A 15,866-nucleotide genomic window follows, 5' to 3' on the forward strand; every position below is an offset into this window, starting at 1 on the left:
CTTCTTAATCTCTCCTGGACCTCCACCCTTGTTACTTTAAATGAGAACTCAAAGTGGGCCTTAAGAGAACATCCCAAATAACAGCAGCAAGGACAGCAGCTCCTCATGGTGAGGACTCCGCCTACACATGGTATTTTCTCCCCACTGCTTATGGAGGTGGGAACAGGGACCGGAATCTCACTAGCTGATCTCCCCAAGGGCTCGCTTCTTATGACTATTTTCTACTGAGATCCACTGATGAAAGAAGAGGCTTCTTTCAGAATCAAGTGCTATGTCTCCCTGGGTCAGATATGCCTTACTTAATACAGAGAGTAAAATATCCTTACAGATAGCACTTCCTGCCCTGCTGCAGATTACTGCTTTAATTTCTTAAAATAAAGTATGTATAAACAAGTTTCTATTGTGTCTTTTATTCCTTTCTTGTGGTAATATTTATTACATACAAAGCCTTAATATACTTCCTATCAAATAGCATAAGCTTTCCTTACATTGGTATAAAAAATACCAACACTTCTTATACATTCTCTGATTATATGATATGAAACTAGATTTCAGAAGCTAGAGGACGCATCAAAACATGAAATGAAAATTAAGAGCATACCTGATAAAAGTTAGGCCAAAAAGTACTAATGGCCAGTTCTGCCCTGTTCCATGTCCGTGTCGGCTCTCCAGATATATTCCAGATAGGATTCCCTAAAGGCCCGTTATTGACTTTCACATAGACATTGAGTAACCCAGGAGCAGAATTACTCTTGCTGGATACAAAATAGTGAAAATCAATACAATGGGTATCATTTTCTTTAAGCTGAGGTAAGAGGAGGTGGGCTCTCTGCCCCTCGGGTCTGCCAGATGTGTTCACCAACATGAAAGAACCTGAGAAAAGAAAATCAAAGGGTCACAATCTGAAATATAACTTTCTGGTCACTTCAGAAAAGTTACCATCATTTACATGAGTTGACCCTGAAATTACCCGACTATTTAGGCTTTGAAAATCCCATCTCTTTCATACCTTTTCACTCCAAAAGTATTCTCAATTAAGTGAATGGAAAATTCCTTTGATGTCACTACAATAAGCCTCCTAAGTAACAGAAATACGCATGATTTGCCTACATGCACCATCAATCTGGCAGTCACTAGCCACATGTGGCTATTCAAATGAAAATTGATTAAAATTCCATAACATTAAAAGTTTAGTTCCTCAGTCACACTAACCACATTTCAAGCACTCAATAGCCACATGTGTGTAGCAGAAACACTTTTCCATCATCTCAGAAAAAATTTAACTGAAAGACTTTACATTATAATGGCACCACCATTTGGAAATCACATCCTCTTTAAGATTCTCACGTAACCTGGAGAAAGATAACACACTGGTCTGATTTAAATAATTTTAGATAACTTTACTGGCCCTATGATGCACCTTGTAGTCAATATAGCAAAATTCTTGCAGTTCAGCCCCATCACCCTTCCCTGATTGCTTAACAACTGACTTCTTGATAGTGGGGTTGTTTTCATGACTGGGCACACTGAGGCAATCTTTGCGCCAACTGGAGGATGGTCGTTTTCAGAAGTGTTCATGAGATTTTTTTCTATCTTTACAACCATATACTAACCCACTTGGGAGTTTTTTGCATTTTTACATCCATGGCACTAACCCACCCATGGGCGTGTTTCCACACGGAGTCAAGCTTTCCAGATACCCTAGCATCCACTGTGCCTCTTGGGCCCTCCTCGTGTTTAAGATAAACAGAAATGGTAACTAAAAATATTATATGAATTTTATGTATCACATAAGAAAAGTAAAAGCAAAATGTTCTGAAATGAAAAGGAAAATAGGTCATAAGTCCTCTTTAGCAGAGAGAAAAAAGGTACTGGAACTCTGAGGGGGAATATCTAAATTTGGAATATAAAGATGAAGAGTTGTGGTTGAACTCATGATTTCTACTGGGTGAGGAGAATATTATCCTTCAGATTTCCATTTTAAAACTCTCCTCTTGTGAACCATAATTTTCAGAGAGGTGTATGTATGTACATTTGTGTGTATATATATTTTAGTATACACCAAGCATACGTATAAACATACATACACAAAACTAGGAAAAGTGTGGCATTTTTATTTTGTCTACAAGCTGTGATTTCCTAGATAGCAAAATGAGAAGACTACCATTCCCATAGAATTAATATGAGAACTAAATAAGAAAACAAATGCAGATGAATCCTTTATAAATTAATAGGCTATTGTTAAGGGATCAGTATTGGAAAATTTTGCTAATGGCTGTTACCTTCACAGTGTCCCTATATGAGGTGAGCTAGTGTTAATGCCATTTAAGTAAAATAGGAATTATCTCACAGAGAGATTAAGAAGCAGCTTATCCAGACTTTAGGATGAGTTAGTGGCAAAATCAGAACGTTGAGCCTCTGAGTTTCCAGCTCATTACTCATCCTGCCACACTCCAATAACCCCATGTTTCTCTGTGTGCCATTTGAACATATATGAAGAAAACAAGCCCCTTCATAATGGCAAAGGAAAATTACAGTGGCTATTTGAAAATGGAGCAGTTTTTCAAGAGATGAATGTTATGTACCTGTAAATGTGAAAGCCAAGCCACAAGGGAAGGGTTATCTATGGAACATATATTCTAGTAATAAGGAAAAACTGAAATGTGATTAAGAAAGAATTGGGGACAGAGAAAGGGAACAAGTGGCAACAGAATGCCATTGAAATGATTTGGGTTAGCTATATACTACAAAATGTAAAAAAAATCTTCAAGATACAAAGGGTTCACCAACACCATAAAGCAGGCTTTTGATGTTTATAACATGAGTTTAAATTGCACTTTTCTGCTCTTAGTAAAATATAAGCAGATTTATTCCATATTCAATCATTTGAGGCTCTCTGCAACATAGCTACATGTACTGAGGCATGACATGGCCTTCAGGGCAACTTGGAACTATCAAAACCTTAAGTATTGCCACACTTCCAAAAATATCATTTCTTGCAGTATTTCTATCATTTAAACTTGGGCAACCATGGTGCAAACATGACAATATGCAAAAGACAGCAAAAGTCTGTTTCCCAAATCCTGTGAAGTCTAGTTTGGATATTTGGGTGAGGCTGAAACAGACAAGCTCCATTTCACAGCTTGCTATAAACTTGGTAACTTCCTACCATAGTGTTCAGGAAATCACCAGGGTTCCCTAAAATACTGTTTTCCTAGCTACAGCCTATCCTCCAATACTTCACTATGCTCCAACCCAGTACAAAAGGCTGTCAGCTTTTTGAGCTGTTGAAATTATCCAGAAATTCTTATGTTGAGGTCAGGGTGACATTCTAAGTTACATACTTAAATTATTCTAATTTGCATACTCCTTTCTCCTTCTTCCCCCTCTAAGCCAGAATCCAGTCTGTTTTCCAAATGGCATACTTCTGTAATACAGATGAGCTCCAAGGATATTAGCAAATGGGGGAGTGACATCCATGTAACACAGAAGTCCCTCTGGTTCATGTGTGGTTTTTTGTAGAACATTGAAGTTTTAGAGTGATCCGGGGCAAAGTTTCTCTTAAATAAAAGGCTACATGAGAGCTTTGAAACAAAGGTAAGCATTCTGCAGCAGTGCCTTTGCTTAGTCTAAGCAGTGGTCAGAAGATGTTTAGTGGTTTCCAGAGTCACTCCTCTTTCTACTCTGCTAAGCTGTCTGGGCTACTGTAAGAACAGATGAAGAGAATGTGGAGCTTCTGGTCCCCTCCTGAGCTTAAAAAGGAAGAGTATGGGCTGATGATGAAGACAAACCCCAGACCATATTTTTCAGTTTCTGGAAACTGGTCTATATTAGAAGGAAATGACTTTGAGGAACTGTTAGTAAGGAGGAGGAGCCTGGATTCACTGGAACTCTAAATGCCAGATGGGAGGTAATGGAGGCAGTGGTTTGATTAGGGTTGTTATTGTCTTTATTGGTTCTCTGGCTACAAAACTGCATAGACTGTGAATGGTCTGCCTCAACCCTATTTTTCTCAAAAGATCTGTCATTGTGTGTGATTCTGTAAAATTAGTCAGAGAAGTTCCAAGTACACGTGTGTAGTGGTGGTGAAAACGCCTGTTCTACCTACACCGTCTTGCTCCTTCACTTGCCCTGGTCCTCAGAAAGCAATTCCTCAGAAATTAAGTCTGTGCTGTGCCCACAGCTACAAGCAAGTCACCCCTCCTCCCACTGTCCAGAATCCAACTGGGCATCACTCTGATGTCCACACACAACTTTCTAGAGGAGGAGTCTCTCCTTACTGACAACCTGTCTCCCAAGAGGTCCCTGTTTTTATTCCTCCAGAGTCTCTCAACTGGTATTTCTTTTTTTAAAAAATGCTGAATGTTTTTATTAATTTTAGAGAGTGAAAGGGAGAGGGAGAGAGAGAGAGAGAAACATAAATGAGAGAGAAACATTGATCAGGTGCCTCCCACCTGCCCCCTACTGAGAATGGAGCCAGAAACCCAGGCATGTACCCTGACCAGGAATCCAACTGGTAACCTCCTGGTGCATGGAATGACGCTCAACCAACTAAGCCACATTGGCCTGGCTCAAATGATATTTCTATGCAGTCCCACAATGAATGATCATTGAAAGCACCTAGGACAATGTTTGCCATGTAGCATATGCTCAAAAAAATGTTTGTGACTATCATTATAATTATTTTGTTTCCTCATAGCTCCTAAATGTATGACTCTCGCCCTGGCCGGTTTGGCTCAGCAGTTAGAGCATCGGCCTGCGGTCCTGAGAGACCCGGGTTCGGTTCCCGCTAAGGGCGCATACCTCGGTTGCAGTTTGTCCCCGGCCATGGTCGGTTGTACGGGTGGCAGCCACTCGATATGTTCCTTTCACATCGATGTTTCTCTCTCTCTCTGTTCCTCTCTCTCCCTCCCACTCTACCTGAACAAAAAATGGAAAAATTTCCTCGGGTGAGGATTAAAAATAATAATAATAATAAAAATAAAAATAAATGTATGACTTTCTTAATTTTCTGCAATTCTTTAGCATTTAGCTCTATAGCTTTCCACCCGTCCACTTCACAACCTTCCTGATCATATCCTATTTCACCTAAGTTTCCTTTCTTTATAAGAGAGGACCCTTAGTATTAAAGTATTACAAAACTCAGTGAGTTGAGTATTGAACTCAGTCTTGTCGCTACATTTAAGCTTTGGTAAGAGAAGCTTTATTTCTGTGTGACCATGAGAATTTACTTCATGGTTTCACAGGATAGGAGATGACATTTCAGCCAACACTGTATTTCTTGACAGTGCTACACTATTGTTTTCTGGTGATTTACATAAGGAAGTGTAAACATTTATGTTTAGCATAGTCTAGTAACCCAGAATCCTCAGGTAAGTTCACAATCATGCATAAAGAATGGGAAGTGGGAGAAAAGAGGTACCTTTGACTTGTTTGAAGGTATCACCTATTTGCTATGTAAGGAAAGTCAACTCACCAGCAGGATGTTTAAAAAATTCAAAACATTTATATTCAATTTTAGACTAAGTCTGTTTTTTCTAAATATCCCTATATGGCTAAATGTTTAATTTTCACCTTCTACTTCAATGTTTTGACTATGAGAAAATGAATTCTCAAAGAGTAATTGGGTCTCCCTTGGTAAGTATTTCCTTACCTAAACATTTTTCCCCTACAAAGAACACTTCAACTGGGCAAATAAATAAAAAAATCAGAATTCAAATTAGCATAGAAATTCTGTTGTGTTTAGATAACAAAACACTCTAAAATCAGTAGTATGGGAGTAGAGAATATAACTGCAGGCAAATGAAAAAACCTCCAAGCAATGGAGTTGGCTTCAAAGGGACAGCCTTTCCATGCAGACTTTGAAGGTCATTAAGAATAATTATTTTCATTTTTCTGAAAAGGAAAACTCTGTTATGGGAATATGCAATGTTCGCATTCTTGAATCTTTGGGTGAATTAAATTTAGCTTAATCATATCCACTGGCAAATGATTTAGATTAGACTATCTTCTGTCATTGTTTGAGACAGCAGCAATAACTACGTATAATTAGTTATTCCTTCTACCCCATCATTAAAATTTGCATTGGTGTGGTAGAGGCTCTAGATTTTTAAAGGCTGAGGAACTGTATGAATTCTCTTCCTACATTTGAGAAACTTTGTGCACACAACAAAAAAGGGAGTGTTTTCCATCATCCAACAGGAAGAGAGAATTGTGTGTGTTATTAAATACTTTGGCTAACAGAGAAGCAGCATTTTATGAACTTTAAAGTCATTATAAAATTCACTTTTTAAGCCTCTTACTTTAATAAAAGTACACAGATCATTAGCCTTTCACTGCCTCTGGCTGTTTCATCTTCAGTTTTCCCTCTATGACCATGCCTTCACATTTATCAACTTAAGATTCAAAAGCCACATAAAAAGTTTACTCTGTCAAATTCCTCTAAAAATTTCTGAAGACTTGCTCTCAATTTCTGTACTGGTCATGGACCAGAAACGATGTGTAGACCACCTCTCATCTGCAGAGCACACTAGTGGCAAAGCCTTAAAGTTTTAGGGGTATAGCATTCTTGGTAACCAAACATACATATTTTTCTTAACAGTGGAATAGGAACACTGAAACAGGCTAATTGAAAGAAAGGAATGAAAAAAAAAATTATCTATTTTTTAACCCAGTGATAATGACTATAAAGCCAAGCCCTTTGGCTGTGATAAAAAGTGGTGGATGAAAACAAAGACTGAATGTAGGAAGGAAGTAGACAAGGAAGAGGCAAACATGATCGTGGGTACGTGGAAAGACAGCAATGAGATTGAAATCAGAAAAGAACTGGCTTCCAGGCAAGGAGCAAAGGAAGAGGGCTCAGTGGGCCAGGACACGTGGAATCACAGCATATCTTGACTGTTCTTAAGGAAAAGGGAAGAATGCAGGAAAGTAAAATGTGCCACGCAGCACCTAGGCCAGGTGCTCCACCTACTCATCTTGTTAACTCTCCCCAACAAGAATGAACTGAAGAAACACAGAGAATAGTTAATTCATCAAAGAGTCCCGCTGACAGCATCCCCTTGATAAAGCAAGAGGAATTTGAATTTTTTACGTTTAAGCTCCAAAGGCAATGCTCCAAACCCAATATTTTTCAAATATTTTTACTGCAACTCATAATACCAAATATATTGTATCTAGCAACCTAATGTATGTGTGATGCTATGTGTACATACATAACACTTACATACATACACACATATTCAGACACAAACTTTCATGGAAAAAAATTTTCACTATGTTTCTTACTGTGTGCATGTGTATTATATTCACATTTCCTATTCTATCATATTTCATATTGCAACAAAAATTATTAAATGAATGCTGGGTGCAGCCCACAATTGATTTCATAGCCCACGAGTGCTTTAAGGCCATTCTACAACTCCTCCCCATAACCCAAACCAACAGATCTAAAGTGTGCTCTGCCTCCTTTGTAAGAAAGCTTTTCATTTTTAATCAGTAATTTCAAAATGATCTCATCTCTCAAATATCAAAATACCACATTACATCCCTTCCTCCTGCTCCCTCAGCTAACAATGGTTCAAAAAAACTATGTCTTTTCTGATGAGAAACCTCATGAAACAGGGAAGATGAAACCTGTGGAGAAATAAATGAACTCAGGGAGCAATGCTCAATGGGAACAAAGCCTCTGCAGGGAGCTGCCACTATCACTTTAAAAATACTTATTAGCACCCATTTCAGCCTGAGGAAACAGCTATCTCCACAGCCACATTTATGTTCTGCAGACCAGATGTTATACATCCTTCCTAAGCTACTGCCTCTTTTCTATGCCCTTTCAAAAATATTCACCCAAGTACAAATACTTATTTTGTAACTACTAGAGAATAAAACTCTAATAAAAAATGTGTCTCTTCAACCAAGTGTCCTATCTCCCTTTCTATTTTGTCCTCGCTCTTCTTGCCTTTCTTGTGCACTTTCAACAATCACTGGGCAAGACCATTTGTTAGCTGCACTAATTTTTGCCACGTTCCTAATATGTTCATGAAAATACAGTTGGAGGGCAAAAAAGTAACACCATAACACAGGAGAGCCCAAGCAAAACTCTACCCAATTGCACAACCTCTTCACTCCTGAAGAGTCCAGCTGGTGCTCTCACTGGGAGAGAGATGACGACTCATCTGACATGGGGCTTCTTACAAGTCATACTAGTTCGTACATGCACTCTGTTCTCCCTCAGGGAATTCTACATCAATCTAACTGCTATAAAATTAATAATAAGCATAATTCATATATGTAAAACTTTCATAAAACACTTGCTTTAAGACATTTATATTAAATAACCATTGTAAATTTAGTGATTCACAGCATAACTAAATGGGTATTATTTATTATTCATAAAAATAGATTCATTCGCCTTAACTAATCACTTTAGCCATGGCAGGGCTCATCTGAGCACCCATATGTGCTAGGCATTTTGAGAACTACAAACAGTAAAACTTGGACCAATTTCTCCAGCACAGAACCTCACAGATTAGCTATATATCATAGTTGAAATATTCTATATTCAGTATAGATAGAAAAATATTCACAAAGTTAACAAATCAGATCCATTAAATTCAGCAACATTTACATAACTTCAACCTGAAGTGCCTGTAAAATCTGTGATTTTAGAATTTTCAACAACTTAAAAAAAGAGTTTTGTGACAGTTATCCCATGGGACAAAGAAGAAATGAAGAGGCTCATGGAAAACAGAAGAAACCCTGGGGTTTCCATTGAGAAAAGTAAGGTGCTCTCCTTTCAAAAGAAAAGTGAAGCTTTAATGAGAACTAACTATATTACAGAGCGTCATCTAGACAAACTGCTTCAGTGACTTAACTGGAAAATACTGTGTGTTCTATAATTTATAAGTAAAGAATAAACAGAGTAAAGCAAATACAACCTTTTAACTACCTGATGACACTAATGACTATATTTCAGGAAATGAGCCACAAGTACAACAATGGAGAAGTGACAGGTAGACTGTTTAGAACATTCTTAAGAGACCGATTAATTTATGTCAGGTTTTTTATTGTTAGAATCTTTAGAAACGAGTTCGTTTTTGTTCTAAATCTCAGAATGACACATGATCACACTATTAGTTTGCACTTAATTTTTTACCCCTAAGTTACTATTGGTTTAAAAAAGACTTCCTTTTTAATCTAAATAACTCGTGATAGACTACCAACTAAACTATGTCTTGCTTTAAGAAAAAACTATACAGTTAGCTTCTATATAAAATATAATCCAGCCCTGGCCAGTTTGGCTCAGCATTTAGAGTGCCGGCCCATGGACCAAAGAGTCCAGGTTCAGTACCGGCCAATGGCATGTACCTCAGTTGCAGTTCATCCCTGGCTCTAGTAGGGGTCATGTAGGAGGCAACCAATTGATGTGTCTCCATCTTCCTCCCTTTCTCCTTCCCACTCTATCTGAAGATAAATGGAAAAAATCCTCAGGTGAGGATGAAAAAAGTAATAATAAAATAAAGTATAATCCAAACTTAAATATTTTAATAGTGTATCATTTAGACATTTTCAGCTTAGCAAAAGCATAATAGCCATGCTCTGTCACAAAAGAATAGTTCTCCATGTGTTCATTTTCTCCTTTGTTTCTGTTGCCTTAGGTGATGTATCAGTGAGAATTCTGCTGCATATGATGTTTGAAATTTTGCTGCCTACAGTTTCTTTCAGAATTTTTATGGATTCATGAGTCACATTTAAGTCTTTTATCCATTTTGAGTTTATTCTTGTATAGGGTGTAAGTTGATGGTCTAGTTTCATTTCTTTGCATGTAGCTGTCTAGTTATCCCAACACCATTTAATAAAGAGGTTATTTTTACGCCACTGTATGCTCTTGCCCCCTTTGTCAAATATTAATTGAGCATATTGTCTTGGGTCCATTTCTGGGTTCTTTGTTCTGTTCCACTGGTCTATATTCCTGTTCTTGTGCCAGTACCAGGCTGTTTTGAGTACAGTGGCTTTGTAGTACAACCTGAAATCTGCATCAAACTCAAAAGCTTCTGCACAGCAAAAGATACAATCATCAAAATGAAAAGGCTACCCACTGTATGGGAGAGCATAATTGCCAATGATATATAAGATAAGGGGTTAAATTCCAATATATTAAGAGTGCTCATACAACTCAACAAAAGGAAAACAAAGAACCCAATTAAAAAATGGGCAGAGGAACTACTAAATAGACACCTCTCCAAATAGGACATACAAATGGCTAAGAGACATAAGAAGAAATGCTCAACATCACTAATCATCAGAGAGATGCAGATAAAAACAACAATGAGGTATCACCTCATACCTGTCAGAATGGTCGTCATCAACAAATCACCAAACAACAAGTGCTGGCGAGGGTGTGAAGAAAAGGGGACTCTAGTACATTGGTTTTGTGAATGCAGACTGGTGCGACCACTATGAAAAACAATATGGTGTTACCTCAAAAAATTAAAAATTGAACTTCCATTTGACCCAGTGATCCCACTTCTAGGAATATACCCTAAGAAGCTTGAAACACCATTCAGAAAGAATATATGTTCCCCCATGTTCATAGTGGCACTATTTACAACAGCACTATTTACAACAGCCCAAATGTCCATCAGTAGACAAATGGATAAAAAAGCTGTGGTACATATACACAATGGAGTACTATGCAGCTGTAAGAAAGAAAGATCTCTTATCCTTTGAGATGACAGGGAGGGACCTGGAAAGTACTATCCTAAGCGAAACAAGCCAAACAGAGAAAGACAAGTATCATATGATCTCACTTATTTGTGGAATATAATGAACATAGCAGTCTGAGGAATGGGGTAGTCCCAGAGACGTGGAAGTGGGGTATAGACTGACAATCCCCAGAAGAGGGGATGGTGGGGGAGAGATAAACCACAGAACTTATATGCATGGCAACAAAGCTGGGGACAGGGTGAGGAGGGAATGGGAGGGAGGAATCAGTGGGGGGAAAAGGAGAGACATCTGTAACAAAAATTAGTTAATTGATTAATTAATAATAATTAAAAAGAATAGTTCTCTAAAAAAACTCCAAGGGTTTTATTAACATCCCTGATTGAGAGCTCCCCATATTCCTGAAGAGGAAACTAAAAATTGTGCTTAAGGTGTTTCAGTAGCCTGCCTGGGGTCAGAAACTGGAGCCACAGAGAGGTTGCACTGCTCGGTCAAAATGCAGAAGGAAGGAATTATCAAAACTTAACAAGGTTATTTTCTTAATTTCTCTTTTTGATAATTCATTATTGGTGTATAAAAATGCAACTGATTTCTGGTTATTAATTTGTATCCTGCTACTTAAATGAATTCATTTATCAGTTCTCATAGTTTCTGGGTGGATTCTTTAGGGTTTTCTAAATATAGTATCATGCCTTTATAATTTGAATGCCTTTTATTTCTATTTCTGGTCTGATTGTTGTGGCTTCCAATTCTATGCTGAATAGAAGTGGTGAAAGTGGTTATCCTTATCTTGATCTTGATCTTAAAGAACACTCTTACAGTTTTTCACCATTGAGTATGATATTAGCTATGGGTTTGTCATATACGGCCTTATAATGCTGAGGTATGTTCCCTCTAGTCCCACTTTGCTCAGAGTTGTTATCATAAATGAATGCTTAGCAATATTTTTTGGATAAACAAATGGGAATATATCAAACTAAAAAGTTTTTGCACAGCAAAGAAAACCCCCAACAATACAAAAAGACAACCTACTGAATGGGAGATATTTGCTAATGATACATCTGATAAGGGTTAATATACAAAATATATAAGAAATTCATACAACTTAACACAAAAAAACCAATAATCAGATTTAAAAATGGGCAAAGGACCTGAATAGACACTTCTCCAAAGAAGACATACAGATGGCCAATAGACATATGAAAAGATGCTCTCCGTCACTAATCATCAGAAAAATTAGAATTAAAACCACAATGAGATACCACCTCACATCTGACAGAATAGCTATCATCAATAAACAACAAAGAGCAAGTGTTGACGAGGATGTGGAGAAAAGGAAACCCTTATGCACTTTATTAGTGGGATTAAAAACTGGTTTCGCTACTATGGAAAACAGTACAATGCAATATTACTCAGCCATAAAAAAGAATGAAGTCTTACCACTTGTGACAACGGGGATAGAACTAGAGGATATTATGCAAAGAGAAGTAAGTCAGACAGAGAAAGAAAATAACATATGATTTCACTTATATGTGAAATAAAAAACAACAAGATAAATGAACCACCACCAGAAACAGACTCATAGAGAACAAACTGATGCCAGCCAGGTGGGACAGAGATTGCAGGCCTGGATGAAAAGGGCGAAGGGATTAAGAATTACAAATTGACACTTACAAAATACTCATGGGCATATAAACTACAGTAGAGAAAATAATATCTATTTATGGTGTCAGAGCAGGTCCTAGACTTATCAGGGGAATCATGTTATAAGTTATACAAATGTCTAATCACAATGCTGTCCATCTGAAATGAATATAATATTGAATGCCAAAAATAAATAAAATGATCAAGTTTTTATTTTACATAAACAAACTTAAGGTTAATCAGTAGAGGAAATTAAACTGATCCTCACATTATACTAATGATACAATATCAAGTTTATTAATGATAAAAAGTTTGAAATTTAAGAAATCTATTGGATTAATTTTTGATTAATTAATCAGAACAAGCAACAAGATATCAATAAATAATTAGCAAATGGTCTGAAAAGACACTCTGTGTTAAGAGACATACAACTAGTAAAGAGATACCTGGGAAAATATTCAATTTCACCACTAAATCAAGAAATTTAAAATAAAGGAAATGTCAGGTATAGTTTTAAACATGAGTAAATTTCTGAAATACGTAAAAAATTCAAAACCAACTGTTGGTGAGATTCTGGTGAAATTCCTTTATGTAATCAGGAAGGAAGCATGGTAATTTAACACAGCCTTCAACAGTAAAGATCTTAAAGAGAGTCATGGTCTTTGCCACTCTAGAGTAAGCTGGGAGAGAAATCTCACCTACAAGAATTACTTAGCCCTATGACCTTGTCTCTCTCACATTGATGTTTCTGTCTCTCTTTCTCTCTCTCCCCCCCTCCCACTCTATTTGAACATAAATGGAAAAGTATCCTTTGGTGAGGATTTTTTTTAAAAGGAAACTAAATATATAAATATTAATTTTCAGATATACATAATCATATCTAGATATAACTCAGAGTAAAAAGTCTCCTAATGTGATGTGATTAAATGTCACAAATTTACCAAGCCTACTGAACTATAAGTGTACTTTTTTATTACAAGAATAAAATGGGATCTTAGAAAAATGGCGGCTGAGTGAATGGAGCTACACAGACCATCTCCCAGGACCAAACTGGATTTACAACGAAAATAAAGGCAAATCTTCAGGAAGGGGCAACCGAAAGACACCTTGGAGGACCACATAACCAGGGACACTGACTCAACCCTGGTAGGCTTTCGAGGACGCGAGAGGGGGCCGGGAGCCCGCCCTCGGGTTAAAAGTCCCAGGCGGCTCCACGACACATAGTCTAGACAGAGGCTAAATTGGCAACAGCCACTCACCTTGGGCTCCTGCAGAGGGAAGGCAGACTGGACTGGAACTGTGTGGGGACACTTGGGTTTCGGAGGGTGCTAAGAGCTTTCGCTGAGTGCAGCCACACAGGACTGTGGTCATTTTACTCCTTCCCAGGGCACTGGGGAGAGGCAGAGGCCCCTCCCTCAGAGAGTCAACCCCACCTGATGGCCATTGAAATGCTAATTGAGGCCCATTAACAACCAGTATCTCCCCCACCCTCTGGAAATCCTCTTACACTGAGCACCTGAGGGAGTTTTTCAGGTAACTCAGAAACCAAGTGTCTTTAGGTAACCTCTACAAATAGCCTCCAGGCGAAAAAAGCTAGAGGATAACTACCATTCCCTGGGCTAGCAACACTAACTAGAAAAGCTAAGACTTGATGGTGGTGTTTAAAGTGTGTCCTCCCTGGCTCATCCAAACCCAGGAGAGGGAGCCACAAGCAGCAGAACACCAACACCCACAGGGAAAATTTGGCAGACCCCAAAGCCCACTGTGATAGTCAAAATGGTGAAAAACAGAAACAAAAGCCAAATGAAAGAAAAAGAGACCTCTACTGAAGATGAGATGAATGAGGTGCAGTTAAGCAAGTTAACAGAACTAGAATTTAGAGCCATGATGTTGAGGAAGCTGAAGAGTATGTGTAAGGATATAAGCACCATGAGTAAAGACATAGAAATGTTGAAAATCAACCAGTTGGTAATTAAAACCAACAGGAAGAAATGAAGAATGACATATCAGATATGAAAAACACATTGGAAGGTCTAAAAAGCAGAGTAGGGGAAGCTGAGGACCGGATCAGTGAATTAGAAGACAGGCTAGAAAAAAATCAACCAATAAGAAAACCAAAAGGAAAAAATGATTAAAAAACAGGAAGACAGCTTAAGAAAACTGTGGGACAACTGGAAACGGAATAATATTCGCATCATAGGAGTCCCAGAAGAAGAAGAAAATGAGCAAGGTTTAGAGAATATATTCAAAGAAATAGTGACAGAAAACTTCCCTAATTTGGTGAAGGAAGAAGACATTCAAGTTCAAGAAGCACAGAGAGCCCCAAGTAAGAAGAAACCTAACAGGTCCACACCAAGACACATAGTAATTAAAATGCCAAAAATTAAAGACAAAGAGAGAATCCTAAAAGCAGCAAGAGAGAAGCAACAGGTTACCTACAAAGGAAACCCGTAAGGCTCTTGGCTGACTTCTCACAAGAAACACTACAGGCCAGAAAGGAATGGCATGAAGTAATCAAGGTCATGAAAAACAAGGATCTAAATCCAAGACTACTCTACCCAGCAAGGCTATCATTCAAAATAGAAGGTGAAATAAAGAGCTTCCCAGACAAAAAAAGGCTAAAGGAATACATTAGCACCAAACCAGCACTGCAAGAAATGTTAAAAGGACAGCTGTAATTAGCAGGAGAACTGGGAAGAAAAATAGAACCACACTAAACAAAAATGGCAATAAATAAGTACATATCAATAATCACCTTAAATGTAAATGGACTGACTGCTTCCATAAAAAGACACAGAGTAGCTGACAGGATAAGAAAGCATGACTCATCTATAGGTTGCTTTCAAGAGACCCACCTCACAACAAAAGACTCACATAGATTGAAAGTGAAGGGATGGAAAATAATCTTCCAAGCAAACAGAAAAGAAAAAAAAGCTAGAGTAGGAATACTCATATCTGATAAAATAGATTTCAGAATGAAGGCCATAATTAGAGACAAAGAAGACCAATACATAATAATGAAAGGATCTATCCAATAGGAAGATATAACCTTGATAAACATATATGCACCCAATATAGCAGCACCAAAATACATTAAAAAACTTCTGGAGGACTTCAATGGAAAAACTGATAACAATACAATCGTAGCAGGGGACTTCAACACCCTGCTGACATCATTGGATAGATCCTCTAGACAAAAAATTAGCAAGAAAACAGAGACTCTAAATGAAGCACTAGACCAAATGGATTTAATAGATATCCACAGAAAACTAAACCCCAAAATTACAGAATTCACATTCTTCTCAAGTGCACATGCGACATTCTCAAAGATAGACCACATGTTAGGACACAAACTAATTCTCTACAAGTTCAAAAAGACTGAAATCATATCAAGCATCTTCTCAGATCACAATGGAATGAAACTAGAAATCAATTTCAAGAAGAACATACAAAGACATTTGAACACATGGAAGCTAAATAGCATGTTATTAAACAAT

The 15,866-nt window shown here is 37.7% G+C and overlaps 1 protein-coding gene across 6 annotated transcripts in view; it reads right to left on the reverse strand.

Moving 5' to 3' along the window:
• Positions 1-15,866, reverse strand: part of PTPRM (protein tyrosine phosphatase receptor type M) — an 839,861-nt gene that overhangs the window by 508,219 nt on the left and 315,776 nt on the right. For all 6 annotated transcript variants that reach the window (XM_036244603.1, XM_036244601.1, XM_036244600.1 and 3 more), the window contains exon 3: positions 602-873. In XM_036244603.1, coding sequence (XP_036100496.1) covers positions 602-873 — 272 coding nt within the window. The remainder of the gene's footprint in view (positions 1-601; positions 874-15,866) is intronic.

This window comes from Molossus molossus, unplaced genomic scaffold, assembly GCF_014108415.1.
Source record: "Molossus molossus isolate mMolMol1 unplaced genomic scaffold, mMolMol1.p scaffold_m16_p_6, whole genome shotgun sequence".
NCBI lineage: Eukaryota > Metazoa > Chordata > Mammalia > Chiroptera > Molossidae > Molossus > Molossus molossus.